Consider the following 16,540-nt stretch of genomic DNA (forward strand, 5'->3'; position numbering starts at 1 on the left):
TTTCAACCTTTCTGTCAAAACGCTGAGTGAATCCTGAACCTGACTCACATGGAATTCCCCATGCTGGAGTTTCTGCTGTTAGGAAAGGAGAGGTTGATGCTGGAGGATATACAAGTTTCAAGTATCAAGTTTCAATTTTATTAGTCGTACAGTGGGGAGAACAAGTATTTGATACACTGCCGATTTTGCAGGTTTTCCTACTTACAAAGCATGTAGAGGTCTGTAATTTTTATCATAGGTACACTTCAACTGTGAGAGACGGAATCTAATCTCACATTGTTTGATTTTTAAGTAATTAATTTGCATTTTATTGCATGACATAAGTATTTGATACATCAGAAAAGCAGAACTTAATATTTGGTACAGAAACCTTTGTTTGCAATTACAGAGATCATACGTTTCCTGTAGGTCTTGACCAGTTTTGCACACACTGCAGCAGGGATTTTGGCCCACTCCTCCACACAGACCTTCTCCAGATCCTTCAGGTTTCGGGGCTGTCGCTGGGCAATACGGACTTTCAGCTCCCTCCAAAGATTTTCTATTGGGTTCAAGTCTGGAGACTGGCTAGGCCAATCCAGGACCTTGAGATGCTTCTTACGGAGCCACTCCTTAGTTGCCCTCAATAGAGTGCAGTCGTCCTGTCCCCTTTGCAGAAAGCATCCCCAAAAAATGATGTTTCCACCTCCATGATTCACGGTTGGGATGGTGTTCTTGGTGTTGTACTCATCCTTCTTCTTCCTTCAAACACGGCGAGTGGAGTTTAAACCAAAAAGCTCTATTTTTGTCTCATCAGACCACATGACCTTCTCCCATTCCTCCTCTGGATCATCCAGATGGTCATTGGCAAACTTCAGACGGGCCTGGACATGCGCTGGCTTGAACAGGGGGACCTATGATAAAAATTACTGACCTCTACATGCTTTGTAAGTAGGAAAACCTGCAAATTTGGCAGTGTATCAAATACTTGTTCTCCCAACTGTATGTATGGTATACACCATCCAACGAAATGCTAACTTGCAGGTTCCTGCACAACAATGCAACAACAATAAGAAATAATAAAAGATACGAATACGAACATAAAGTAAATGGTTCAGTAGAATATAATAAATATGTTAGCATAAGTATAATACTGCAAGGCACCATGTATTGTCCAATATTTACATGTGTTTTGGGGAAGGGGGGATTGGGGAGCAAATTTGATTTTATTAAACTTTTATTTAATCAAGGGAGCACATTGAAACCAGGGTCTCATTTTCAATGGTGCCCTGAGGACAACAAATTCAACACAAACATTCCAACAATAATAAATAAAAAAATCCAGGTTATAATTTTAAAAACTACAATTTCAACACCACAATAAATGTTTACATTTATTCAAAACAAATGCAATTCTCATTTAACAAATTCAACATTAGACTCCGAAACTGCACTAGGGAATCAAGACGTAGAAAATTCTGCACGTTTTTCAAAAAATGGGGGACATTAAAACTGAAAGCGTATTTACCTAATTCGATGGAGACCCGAGGAACCTCAAGAGTTAATCAACCCTGTGAACGGGTTTGGTAACTCATTTTTTTCTACTTCAACAACATACAGTGAGGGAAAAAAGTATTTGATCCCCTGCTGATTTTGTACGTTTGCCCACTGACAAAGAAATGATCAGTCTATAATTTTAATGGTAGGTTTATTTGAACAGTGAGAGACAGAATAACAACAAAACGAATGTCAAAAATGTTATAAATTGATTTTGCATTTTAATGAGGGCAATAATTATTTGACCCACTCTCAATCAGAAAGATTTCTGGCTCCCAGGTGTATTTTATTCAGGTAACGAGCTGAGATTAGGAGTACACTCTTAAAGGGAGTGCTCCTAATCTCAGTTTGTTACCTGTATAAAAGACACCTGTCCACAGAAGCCATCAATCAATCAGATTCCAAATTCTCCACCATGGCCAAGACCAAAGAGCTCTCCAAGGATGTCAGGGACAAGATTGTAGACCTACACAAGGCTGGAATGGGCTACAAGACCATCGCCAAGCAGCTTGGTGAGAAGGTGACAACAGTTGGTGCGATTATTCGCAAATGGAAGAAACACAAAATAACTGTCAATCACCCTCGGCCTGGGGCTCCATGCAAGATCTCACCTCGTGGAGTTGCAATATTAATGAGAACGGTGAGGAATCAGCCCAGAACTACACGGGAGGATCTTGTCAATGATCTCAAGGCAGCTGGGACCATAGTCACCAAGAAAACAATCAGTAACACACTACGCCGTGAAGGACTGAAATCCTGCAGCGCCTGCAAGGTCCCCCTGCTCAAGAAAGCACATATACAGGGCCGTCTGAAGTTTGCCAATGAACATCTGAATGATTCAGAGGAGAACTGGGTGAAAGTGTTGTGGTCAGATGAGACCAAAATCGAGCTCTTTGGCATCAACTCAATTTCGCCGTGTTTGGAGGAGGAGGAATGCTGCCTATGACCCCAAGAACACCATCCCCACCGTCAAACATGGAGGTGGAAACATTATGCTTTGGGGGTGTTTTTCTGCTAAGGGGACAGGACAACTTCACCGCATCAAAGGGACGATGGACGGGGCCATGTACCTCCTTCCCTCAGCCAGGGCATTGAAAATGGATCGTGGATGGGTATTCCAGCATGACAATGACCCAAACACACGGCCAAGGCAACAAAGGAGTGACTCAAGAAGAAGCACATTAAGGTCCTGGAGTGGCCTAGCCAGTCTCTAGACCTTAATCCCATCGAAAATCTGTGGAGGGAGCTGAAGGTTCGAGTTGCCAAACGTCAGCCTTGAAACCTTAATGACTTGGAGAAGATCTGCAAAGAGGAGTGGAACAGAATCCCTCCTGAGATGTGTGCAAACCTGGTGGCCAACTACAAGAAACGTCTGACCTCTGTGATTGCCAATAAGGGTTTTGCCACCAAGTACTAAGTAATGTTTTGCAGAGGGGTCAAATACTTATTTCCCTCATTAAAATGAAAATCAATTTATAACATTTTTGACATGCGTTTTTCTGGATTTCTTTGTTGTTATTCTGTCTCTCACTGTTCAAATAAACCTACCATTAAAATTATAGACAGATCATGTCTTTGTCAGTGGGCAAACGTACAAAATCAGCAGGGGATCAAATACTTTTTTCCCCTCACTGTAGTTAGGTAAGTCAGGAGCTTGTGTAGTAGAGCTTTGTAAACAGAAAGGGAATAGTGAAATGATCTACTGGACTTTAATGAGGACCAGACAACCTTTTGTTACAGGATGCAGTGATGCGTATTAAAACGGTCCCCTGTGATAAAGCGAAAGGCGCTATGGTTGACGGCACCATTTGCATTCTGGTAAATGGTGTCACCATAGTCAAGAACTGGCAGGAAAGTTGACTGTACCATCTGCTTCCTGCTGTTAAGGGAGAGGCAATATCTATTTCTCTAAAAGAAGCCCACTTTAAATATTTGCTTTTTAACTAGCTCATCAGTATGTTTTAGGTATCAGACCTCATGCTCCGATACCGTCTGCCCGACGGTAAGGGAGTGAACAGCTGGTGGCTGGGGTGTGTGGGGTCCTTGATGGTGCTGCAGGCCTTCCTCAGGCACTGGTTCCATACAGTACGGTTGCACTCCAGTGGTACCCTATTACTGGTGTTGTACCTAGGGCTGTTACGGTGACCTGATTACCGCCATACCGGTGGTCACGAGTCATGATGGCAGTCAAATTCCACGTGACCGTTTAGTCACGGTAATTAGGCTTTTTCAAGCTCTGATGCTGCTGATGGTCATTAGTAGCCTACCAAACTTTCTAACTGCCCGGTACTCCGCACTCTATTGTCCCTCTAATCACTCTGACATCAATGCAAATGTAATCGAAAATCTAATCAAACACTTCATGAGAGCCCATGAGCTCATGTTGCGCAACATTTCTATAGGCTATGCAATTGCGTGAGAAAACAGAGTGATGGCCTCTGTTAAAAAGAGGATCCCATCAGCTTTCTATAGGCTAGGCCTACTACCACATTGCTTCTCTTTACAACAGGAGTATAGCCTACCTGGCTGGCATGAAAATAAACCACGGGAAAAGCGTCCTCCATTCACTAATTAAGTGCATAGATGGTATGTATTATTTCACTGCTCCTGTTTCAAGACAGGTGCAAGATAATGGTCCATTCTAAATCAAAACAAATTTTACACATATATATTTAGTATATGTAAAGATTTAAGCTGAATGTTCTCATCTGTTCCGTCAGGCTCATTGCTTAAAACTGTTTTTTTTTTATGCTAGTGATTGTATTAATTTGGGATCTATTGCATCCCACAACTGTCCCAGACTATGTTTGGAATATTATTTTCTCGCACAGAATAAAATAGGGCAACTTTTGTACTATGGGGGATAGTAGATTGACATAGGCTAGTGCTTTTGCTCTTCGTTAAGCCTACTCATCTTGTTGGCTGACGAAAAGTACATCTGGACAGTTCTTCCAATATCTTCCATATGCGCCTCGGAATTGGATAAGGATGCGCGCAGTTGCGTCCTCGATGTGTCTGTCTTCAGTTGTAGCCTGTGAGAAAGACCCGATCACGTGATGGAGAGCCATGTGAGTGAGAGGTGCTTCGGCACGCAGCCGGGAGAAGGGAATTATAATTATTATATTCAGCCCAAGGGCACAACGGCCACTGGCCGCAAAAGGTATTGCTTTTTTTAGGGGGCATTAGGGCCACACAGAGGGGATGCAGCCGGGAAATTCGAGGCATTATCAAGTGCTTGTCAAATTGTGAATGAGAGACTGATGAAGTGTGTGCAGCCTGCCTAAAACAAAGCAGAGCTCATGCCTTTCATGCAACTTTTTTCAAATCATCATGAGTCGCATCATGCAGCCTTAGAATATATAAAATATCTAAACATATAGCCCAACGTTTGTATCACAACTAAAGTCACATAAATAACTATGTAGAAGTACTTGTTTATTTGTTAACCGCTCAACACAGAATAGCCGCATGAGCGCACTCCCTCAAATCGTTTGGAGAAAATATCCTTTCTATTTTAATCAGCTATGTTCAATTGTATAAAATAAAGTAGACTATGCATGGAAACCAGGAGATGCTAAATGTGTTTATGTTAATTAACGGTCAATTACCGTGAGACCAGCAGTTATTTGCTTGACCAATCACCGGCTGACAGAATTTCATGATCGTCACAGCCCTAGTTGTACCCTATTATCGGTGTTGTACCCTATTACTGGTGTTGTACCCTATTACCGGTGTTGTACCCTATTACTGGTGTTGTACCCTATTACTGGTGTTGTACCCTATTACCGGTGTTGTACCCTATTACCGGTGTTGTACCCTATTACCGGTGTTGTACCCTATTACCGGTGTTGTACACTATTACTGGTGTTGTACACTATTACTGGTGTTGTACCCTATTACTGGTGTTGTACCCTATTACCGGTGTTGTACCCTATTACCGGTGTTGTACACTATTACTGGTGTTGTACCCTATTACTGGTGTTGTACCCTATTACCGGTGTTGTACACTATTACTGGTGTTGTACCCTATTACCGGTGTTGTACCCTATTACTGGTGTTGTACCCTATTACTGGTGTTGTACCCTATTACTGGTGTTGTACCCTATTACCGGTGTTGTACCCTATTACCGGTGTTGTACCCTATTACCGGTGTTGTACCCTATTACTGGTGTTGTACCCTATTACCGGTGTTGTACACTATTACTGGTGTTGTACCCTATTACTGGTGTTGTACCCTATTACTGGTGTTGTACCCTATTACCGGTGTTGTACCCTATTACTGGTGTTGTACCCTATTACTGGTGTTGTACCCTATTACCGGTGTTGTACCCTATTACCGGTGTTGTACACTATTACTGGTGTTGTACCCTATTACCGGTGTTGTACCCTATTACTGGTGTTGTACCCTATTACCGGTGTTGTACCCTATTACCGGTGTTGTACCCTATTACCGGTGTTGTACACTATTACTGGTGTTGTACCCTATTACTGGTGTTGTACACTATTACTGGTGTTGTACACTATTACCGGTGTTGTACCCTATTACCGGTGTTGTACACTATTACTGGTGTTGTACCCTATTACCGGTGTTGTACCCTATTACCGGTGTTGTACCCTATTACCGGTGTTGTACACTATTACTGGTGTTGTACCCTATTACTGGTGTTGTACCCTATTACCGGTGTTGTACCCTATTACCGGTGTTGTACCCTATTACTGGTGTTGTACCCTATTACTGGTGTTGTACCCTATTACCGGTGTTGTACACTATTACTGGTGTTGTACCCTATTACCGGTGTTGTACCCTATTACTGGTGTTGTACCCTATTACCGGTGTTGTACCCTATTACCGGTGTTGTACCCTATTACCGGTGTTGTACACTATTACTGGTGTTGTACCCTATTACTGGTGTTGTACCCTATTACTGGTGTTGTACCCTATTACCGGTGTTGTACCCTATTACCGGTGTTGTACACTATTACTGGTGTTGTACCCTATTACCGGTGTTGTACCCTATTACCGGTGTTGTACCCTATTACCGGTGTTGTACACTATTACTGGTGTTGTACCCTATTACTGGTGTTGTACCCTATTACTGGTGTTGTACCCTATTACCGGTGTTGTACCCTATTACTGGTGTTGTACCCTATTACTGGTGTTGTACCCTATTACTGGTGTTGTACACTATTACCGGTGTTGTACCCTATTACCGGTGTTGTACCCTATTACCGGTGTTGTACCCTATTACCGGTGTTGTACCCTATTACCGGTGTTTCTCAAGGTTCAGAATTTCAATTTTCCACAAAACCTATAATCTACTACTAATCTAATCTACTACTAATCTAATCTACTACTAATCTAATCTACTACTAATCTTATCTACTACTAATCTAATCTACTACTAATCTAATCTACTACTAATCTAATCTACTACTAATCTAATCTAATCTACTACTAATCTAATCTACTACTAATCTAATCTACTACTAATCTAATCTACTACTAATCTAATCTAATCTTGTGCCTTCGGAAAGTATTCAGACCCCTTGTTTTTTTCCACATTTTGTTACGTTACAGCCTTTTTCTAAAATTGATTAAATTGTTTTTTCCCCTAATAAATCTACACACAATACCCCATAATGACAAAGCAAAAACAGGTTTTTAGAAATGTTTGCTAATTTATAATTTTATCACATTTACATAAGTATTCAGACCCTTTGCTCAGTACTTTGTTGAAGCACCTTTGGCAGCGATTATAGCATCGAGTCTTCTTGGGTATGACACTACAAGCTTGGCACATCTGTATTTGGGGAGTTTCTCCAATTCTTCTCTGCAGATCCTCTCAAGCTCTGTCAGGTAAGCACAGTTATTTTAAGGTCTCTCCAGAGATGTTCGATCAGGTTCAAGTCTCTGGCTGGGCCACTCAAGGACATTCAGAGACTTGTCCCGAAGCCACTCCTGCTTTGTCTTGGTTGTGTGCTTAGGGTCGTTGTCCTGTTGGAAGGTGAACTTTCGCCCCAGTCTGAGGTCCTGAGCGTTCTGGAGCAGGTTTTCATCAAGGATCTTTCTGTACTTTGCTCTGTTCATTTTTCCCTCGATCCTGACTAGTCTCCTAGTCCCTGCTGCTGAAAAACATCTCCACAGCATGATGCTGCCACCACCATGCTTCACCATAGGGACGGTGCCAGGTTTCCTCCAGACGTGAGGCTTGTCATTCAGGCCAAAGAGTTCAATCTTGGTTTCATCAGACCAGAGAATCTTGTTTCTCATGGTCTGAGAGTCTTTAGGTGCCTTTTGGCAAACTCCAAGCGGGCTGTCATGTGCCTTTTACTGAGGAGTGGCTTCTGTCTGGCCACTCTACCATAAAGGCCTGATTGGTGGAGTGCTACAGAGATGGTTGTCCTTCTGGAAGGTTCTCCCATCTCCACAGAGGAACACTGGTGCTCTGTCAGAGTAACCATCGGGTTCTTGGTCACCTCCCTGACCAAGACCCTTCTCCCCCGATTGCTCAGTTTGGCTGGGCAGCCAGCTCTAGGAAGAGTCTTGATGGTTCCAAACTTCTTCAATTCAAGAATGATGGAGGGTGCTGTATTCTTGGGGACCTTCAATGCTGCAGAAATGTTTTGGTACCCTTCCCCAGATCTGTGCCTCGACAAAATTCTGTCTCGGAGCTCTACGGACAATTCCTTCGACCTCATGGCTTGGCTCTGTCAACTGTGGGACCTGTTATAGACAGCTGTGGGACCTGTTATAGACAGCTGTGGGACCTGTTATAGACAGCTGTGGGACCTGTTATAGACAGCTGTGGGACCTGTTATAGACAGCTGTGGGACCTGTTATAGACAGCTGTGTGGCTTTCCATATTATGTCCAATCAATTGATTTACCCCAGGTGGACTCCAGTCAAGTTGTAGGAACAGCTCAAGGATGGTAAATGGAAGCAGGATGCACCTGAACTCAATTTCGAGTCTCATAGCAAAGGGTCTGAATACTTATGTAAATAAGGTATTTCTGTTTTTTATTTTTAATAAATTAGCTAACATTTCTAAAAACCTGTTTTCACTTTGTCATTATGGGCTATTGTGTGTAGATTGATGAGGGAATTTTTTTTATTTAATCAATTTTAGAATAAGGCTGTAACGTAACAAAATGTGGAAAAAGTCAAGGGGTCTGAATACTTTCCGAATGCACCGTATGTCTATTGTCCATGCATCCTTTGCAAGACTACAATAGTGTTAGCCCAATGCGTGAGTAGACGGTGTGGGAAGTGAGATCATATGAAAGGATGTCAGGTCCATTCTGTAGAAAATGGTTGACACGACACCAAATTAAACCACACAATGTACCAAGTAACTCCATTTATCTTCCCTTGAAACCACATCATTGTGGACTAGGTGTGACCATGAATCAGAAATGAAATCATCGTGGGATTTCACCTTTGAAGCTATGATCGGTTTGACAACATATTGAGGTTATTACACTGTTGTTACCATGAATACATGGATCCATTTGAATTGATATGGGTCCTGGTCATTATGGATTATTGTGTGTATTGGTCAAGGGGTCTGAATACTTTCCGAAGGTGCTGTAGGTCAAATTAAGATCCTACATCTGTAATTGAAGGGTACATCTTAATTTGTTTTTTAACTAAATCATTCAGGTCCGTATCCCAATAGACCCAATAATACCCACTTCGTGGAATGAAAATGCACTGAGCTATTTCTACAAATGTGACCCAACAAAAGCTACAGAAGAACTGACTAGTGTAGAAAAATGAGAAAAGGACCAAGAACACCTGTCCTGTAGATGGCAGTTAGGGGAGAGCTTGATAGGTTCTGATTCATCCAAGCTCTACATCAGACTTCCAACCACACAACTCCTTCCTCTGTCCAACAAAGAGAAAACAGAGGGAAAAGACCTCTGACTGACTACACATGACAACCATCTGTCTAGCTAAAGACTGTACTCTCTTTCTGCCTTCATTGTCCTCTGTCTGACTCTCACATCACACTCACACAATCACTCACACTCACTCTCTCACACACTCACACACACAACTCTCACACACACACACATTCCCATCACTCTCACACACACACACTCTCACTCACACTCACATTCACACTCTCACACACACACATTCACTTCACACTCACACTCTCACACTCTCACTCACACTCACACACAAACACACCACATTCAATCTCACACTATCTCTTACTCTCACACTCACACACACATTCAAATCACACTCACACTCTCACACTCATGCTCTCACACACACACACATTCACATCACACTCTCACACACACACATTCACATCACATCACACTCACACACACACACACACACACATTCGCATCACACTCACACTCTCACACACACACACAAAATCACTCAAACTCACTCACACACACACACACACACACACACACATTCACATCACACTCACACTCTCTCACACACACACACACACACACACACACACAATCACTCACACTCTCACACACAGTCAGTTACACTCCCGCTCACACTTACACTCTCACACACACACACACACACACACACACACACACACACTCACACTCTCACACTCACACACACACTCACACACTCACACTCACACACACACTCACACTCACACACTAACAGTCACACACAATCACACACACACTCACACACAAAAACATACACTCACACTCGCACACACACACACACACACTCACTCACACTCATACTCACCCACACACACACATACACACTCACACTCACACACACACACACACACTCACACACACTCACAGTCACACACACACACACTCACACACACCCACACACTCACACACACACACAAACAAACACAGACACACACACACATACACAAACATGAACACACAAATACACACACAAACACGCACACACACAAACATGGACACACACAATTATCTGAATGTTGTCTGCTGTAAAGAACACCAATAAAGTCAATTTGCTGTAATGTGCCTCCTGGCCTCCAGTCTCTGTGTAGAATACTAATGACTGGCCAGATCACAGGCAGAGTGGAGGGGGGATAAATCCAGAGGGAGGATGGTCATCCTAACCCCAAACACAGTGAACCAGGTTCAGTCACCAGGACCAGGGGACACTTTTAGCATGAGCAGTCCATTGGCACGGCTTCCTATATGGTGAGCCTAAAAAGGCAAGTTGTCACACCGGACAAGGGCACCTTGAACTCTGTCTGGCCTGTGTTTTATGCCCGTCAGGTTTTAAATCATAATTCAGGCTGTGGGGGAGATAGAGAGAGAGAGAAAGAGAGAGAGAGAGACCCCTCTCTGGGAGGACAGTGCTGAGTCACTTAGCCTTATTAAAAGCAGATGTATGCTGGCTCTGGGCCTGTGATAGCCTTGAGAAATGCCTCATGGCAGCGAGGAGTGTGCTCCATACTTACCTCTCTGCACAGAGTGCTAATAATGATAATAATGAATGTGTGGTCGGTGAGACACACTGGCTGGTTCTGGGCATTGGATCAGTTGGATCACTGAGGCGATTCTCTTTGTTTGACCCCCTCAGTGCTGAGGTCTTTGAGGCTGGGCTGATAAAGAGAAAGAGAGAATATTTTTGTTTTTTGTTTAGTTTTTTCACCTTTATTTAACCAGGTAAGCCAGTTGAGAACAAGTTCTCATTTACAACTGCGACCTGGCCAAGATAAAGCAAAGCAGTGCAATAAAAACAACAACCCAGAGTTACATATGGGGTAAAACAAAACATAAAGTCAAAAATACCACAGAAAATATATATACAGTGTGTGCAAATGTAGCAAGTTATGGAGGTAAGGCAATAAACAGGCCATAGTGCAAAATAATTACAATTAGTATTAACACTGGAATGATAGATGTGCAAGAGATGATGTGCAAATAGAGATACTGGGGTGCAAATGAGCAAAATAAATAACAATACGGGGATGAGGTAGTTGAGTGGGCTAATTTCAGAAGGGCTGTGTACAGGTGCAGTGATCGGTGGTGGTCCTCTGTAGCTCAGCTGGTAGAGCACGGCGCTTGTAACGCCAAGGTAGTGGGTTCGATCCCCGGGACCACCCATACACAAAAAAAAAATGTATGCACGCATGAATGTAAGTCGCTTTGGATAAAAGCGTCTGCTAAATGGCATATTATTATTTATCGGTAAGGTGCTCTGACAACTGATGCTTAAAGTTAGTGAGGGAGATAAGAGTCTCCAGCTTCAGAGATTTTTGCAGTTCGTTCCAGTCATTGGCAGCAGAGAACTGGAAGGAATGGCGGCCAAAGGAGGTGTTGGCTTTGGGGATGACCAGTGAGATATACCTGCTGGAGCGCATACTACGGGTGGGTGTTGCTATGGTGACCAATGAACTAAGATAAGGCAGAGATTTGCCTAGCAGTGATTTATAGATGGCCTGGAGCCAGTGGGTTTGGCGACGAAAATGTAGTGAGGACCAGCCAACAAGAGCGTACAGGTCACAGTGGTGGGTAGTATATGGGGCTTTGGTGACAAAACGGATGGCACTGTGATAGACTACATCCAATTTGCTGAGTAGAGTGTTGGAGGCTATTTTGTAAATGACATCGCCGAAGTCAAGGATCGGTAGGATAGTCAGTTTTACGAGGGCATGTTTGGCAGCATGAGTGAAGGAGGCTTTGTTGCGAAATATGATGCCGATTCTAGATTTCACTTTGGATTGGAGATGCTTAATGTGAGTCTGGAAGGAGAGTTTACAGTCTAACCAGACACCTAGGTATTTGTAGTTGTCCACATACTCTAAGTCAGACCCGTCGAGAGTAGTGATTCTAGTCGGGTGGGCGGGTGCCAGCAGCATTCGATTGAAGAGCATGCATTTAGTTTTACTAGTGTTTAAGAGCAGTTGGAGGCTACGGAAGGAGTGTTGAATGGCATTGAAGCTCGTTTGGAGGTTTGTTAACACAGTGTCCAATGAAGGGCCAGATGTATACAAAATGGTGTTGTCTGCGTAGAGGTGGATCTGAGAGTCACCAGCAGCAAGAGCGACATCATTGATATACACAGAGAAAAGAGTCGGCCCAAGAATTGAACTGTGGCACCCCCATAGAGACTGCCATAGGTCCAGACAACAGGCCCTCCGATTTGACACATTGAACTCTATCTGAGAAGTAGTTGGTGAACCAGGCAAGGCAGTCATTTGAGAAACCAAGGCTATTTAGTCTGCCAATAAGAATGCAGTGATTGACAGAGTCGAAAGCCTTGGCCAGGTCGATGAAGACGGCTGCACAGTACTGTCTATTATCGATCGCGGTTATAATATCGTTTAGGACCTTGAGCGTGGCTGAAGTGCACCCATGACCAGCTCGGGAACTGGATTGCATAGCGGAGAAGGTACGGTGGGATTCGAAATGGTCGGTGATCTGTTTGTTAACTTGGCTTTCAAAAACTTTCGAAAGGCAGGGCAGGATGGATATAGGTCTGTAACAGTTTGGATCTAGAGTGTCACCCCCTTTGAAGAGGGGGATGACCGCGGCAGCTTTCCAATTTCTGGGGATCTCAGACATTATGAAAGAGAGGTTGAACAGGCTAGTAATAGGGGTTGCGACAATTTTGGCGGCTATTTTTAGAATGAAAGGGTCCAGATTGTCTAGCCCAGATGATTTGTAGGGGTCCAGATTTTGCAGCTCTTTCAGAACATCAGCTGTCTGAATTTGTGTGAAGGAGAAGCGGGGGGCATGGGCAAGTTGCAGCGGAGGGTGCAGAGCTGGTGGCCCGGGTAGTGGTAGCCAGGTGGAAAGCATGGCCAGCCGTAGCAAAATGCTTGTTGAAATTCTCGATTATTGTAGATTTATCGGTGGTGATAGTGTTTCCTAGCCTCAGTGCAGTGGGCAGCTGGGAGGAGGTGCTCTTATTCTCCATGGACTTTACAGTGTCCCAAAACTTTTTGGAGTTAGTGCTACAGGATGCAAATTTCTGTTTGAAAAAGCTAGCCTTTGCTTTCCTAACTGCTTGTGTGTATTGGTTCCTAACTTCCCTGAAAAGTTGCATATCGCGGGGGCTATTCGATGCTAATGCTGTACGCCACAGGATGTTTTTGTGCTGGTCAAGGGCAGTCAAGTCTGAGGAGAACCAGGGGCTATATCTGTTCTTAGTTCTGAATTTTTTGAATGGGGCATGCTTATTTAAGATTGAGAGGAAAGCACTTTTAAAGAACAACCAGGCATCCTCTATTGACGGAATGAGATCGATATCCATCCAGGATACCTGGGCCAGGTCAATTAGGAAGGCCTGCTCGCTAAAGTGTTTTAGGGAGCGTTTGACAGTGATGAGGGGTGGTCGTTTGACCGCGGACCCGTTACGGACGCAGGCAATAAGGCAGTGATCGCTGAGATCCTGGTTGAAGACAGCGGAGGTGTATTTAGAGGGTAAGATCTCAGGCCAGTTAGCTTTTAATCTCCTGAGGAACGGCCATGTTGGCCCTGTCAGCCTGCATCTCTCCCACCTCACCTCTAGATGATCCACATAGCCCTGGTCAGAGCCACAGACCTGCTGGCCCCCACAGGGAAAAATATTCAAAGATGTTAGATTAGAAACAGGAAATAGAATAGAATTAGGCGGAGTGCCGACTAGGCTCCATTTAGGTAGATGGGTTATTTATGTCAGTGTGGGCTAGCTGGGTGATGGCCTACTGTATGTACTCAAGGGGACATGGTATGTGAATGTAGCACCTGTCATGTAGCATCTGTCATTCATCATGCTGTATCATTATACCGGTATGTCAAATATGAAGTCCCCCTGGCAAACAGGCTAGATACAGATACTTACTACTTAACACCACTACTCTCAAACAGGCTAGATACTTCCTGCTAAACACCACTACTCCCAAACAGGCTAGATACAGATACTTCCTGCTAAACACTACTTCTTCCAAACAGGCTAGATACTTCCTGCTAAACACCACTACTCCCAAACAGGCTAGATACTTCCTACTAAACACCACCACTCCCTAACAGGCTAGGTACTTCCTGCTAAACACTACTACTCCCAATCCCCTGATATTAATACAATAACAGCATTTGGTTCTGATTGATGAACTTTCTAACCTTCCTGTGTTTCTGTCTCTATGTGCAGGCTCTGATTCAGCTGCCTGTGTACATCTCCCAGTGTGAGGAGGTCCGTGTGTTCTTCGAGACCCGACCTGAAGACCTCAACCCACCCAAGGAGTAAGCCACAAATCACACCTTCTAGTTTAAGAAGCACGCTCTGTCGCTCAGTTGAATGCACAGCAGAAATGTGTCTGAGTGATAAACACATCCCAACGTTCACACCATTGCTGGGCCAACAACAAACACATTGAATAAAGAAAGACATGCATAGCATAATGCTGTGTGCAGGTTTCTTTCATGGAGTAGCTGAATTGACCTCCTGACCACCATCTCATGTTGAAACAAGCCAATCCATCAGTAATAGGTTCTAATACAGGGTAATGACTATGATGTCATGTTGAAACAAGCCAATCCATCAGTAATAGGTTCTAATACAGGGTAATGACTATGATGTCATGTTGAAACAAGCCAATCCATCAGTAATAGGTTCTAATACAGGGTAATGACTATGGTGTCATGTTGAAACAAGCCAATCCATCAGTAATAGGTTCTAATACAGGGTAATGACTATGATGTCATGTTGAAACAAGCCAATCCATCAGTAATACGTTCTAATACAGGGTAATGACTATGATGTCATGTTGAAACAAGCCAATCCATCAGTAATACGTTCTAATACAGGGTAATGACTATGATGTCATGTTGAAACAAGCCAATCCATCAGTAATACGTTCTAATACAGGGTAATGACTATGATGTCATGTTGAAACAAGCCAATCCATCAGTAATACGTTCTAATACAGGGTAATGACTATGATGTCATGTTGAAACAAGCCAATCCATCAGTAATACGTTCTAATACAGGGTAATGACTATGATGTCATGCTCCCTCTGGTATTGCTGTAGTGGATGTGGGAGCGGTTGGTTTGCACTGAGTGGGAGTTACATAACGTGTAGCCCAGGGACGGCTGGTGTGCGAGACTAGGTTTTCTTTCCAGAAATATGTAAATGTGTCAAACCAGATGCTTCTCAGATGCTCTCTGCTTCTCCCTCACTTTTTGACAGGTCCTAATTTGTTTTTATATCCGTTTTTCTTCTATAACAGACAGCTTCTTATCTATTTCTGACTGGCAGTGTATAAGCAAGGCTTATTACATGCTCAAATGCAGTCTTTCCCACAAAGCGAGGACCATGTGCTTTATTTAGGTATGCCGAGAGGTGTTCAACTCACACATCCCAAAACTACTTCAGGGTTTATGAGAGTAATTTTTCAATCTCATCTAGGCTGTCGAATCTTAACCAGACACTTTTCTGCAATGATATGTGTATTCGTTCTTTTGCTTTACACTCAAATCAATAGATTGTGACTGAACGTCCACTATATAAATCTGCACCGTAAATCAGTGATAATCTTTGCACAGGGATGCTTATCATTCCTCAGTGTTTGTTGGCCATCGACATTATTGCAGTCATGAGTACCTTAGTCGAAATCAAAGATGGCTGCCTGATTGTGTGTTACAATATGCATGGTGTGTTCAGTGACTGCAGAGGAGATTATTCTCTGTGGAAGGAGAAGAATACAAGGCCTGTCACTGCTCTGGCCAGTATGAATGGCTGCTGTCAGGTCACCTCCACAGACAGACAGACCAGAGCTAGTTCCCACTGGCTGTTGCCAAGGACACATACATTATTAGCTACCTCTCAGACAGACAAACCCCAAGCATCTGCTACTGGGGACGGGACGGGGGAGGGGAGGATGGAAAGAGGGAGGGAGGGAGAGGCAGATGAATATAGAAAAGACCTTGGTTTGTCTTTATTAAAATTGGATTACAGCTCTTTCCTAATGCAGACTGTGTTCAGCTGACATTGCGCCCCAGTCGCTATGGAGGGATGAAATACAGCTCTCTAT

At 43.5% G+C, this 16,540-nt stretch overlaps 1 protein-coding gene across 4 annotated transcripts in view; it reads left to right on the forward strand.

The window, feature by feature from the left end:
* The window catches only part of sh3pxd2b (SH3 and PX domains 2B), a 75,781-nt gene that overhangs the window by 32,367 nt on the left and 26,874 nt on the right, over nucleotides 1-16,540 (forward strand). For all 4 annotated transcript variants that reach the window (XM_041893614.2, XM_045224323.1, XM_045224324.1 and 1 more), the window contains exon 5: nucleotides 14,657-14,748. In XM_041893614.2, coding sequence (XP_041749548.2) covers nucleotides 14,657-14,748 — 92 coding nt within the window. The remainder of the gene's footprint in view (nucleotides 1-14,656; nucleotides 14,749-16,540) is intronic.

The sequence above is a fragment of the Coregonus clupeaformis genome, chromosome 13 (genome assembly GCF_020615455.1).
Source record: "Coregonus clupeaformis isolate EN_2021a chromosome 13, ASM2061545v1, whole genome shotgun sequence".
NCBI lineage: Eukaryota > Metazoa > Chordata > Actinopteri > Salmoniformes > Salmonidae > Coregonus > Coregonus clupeaformis.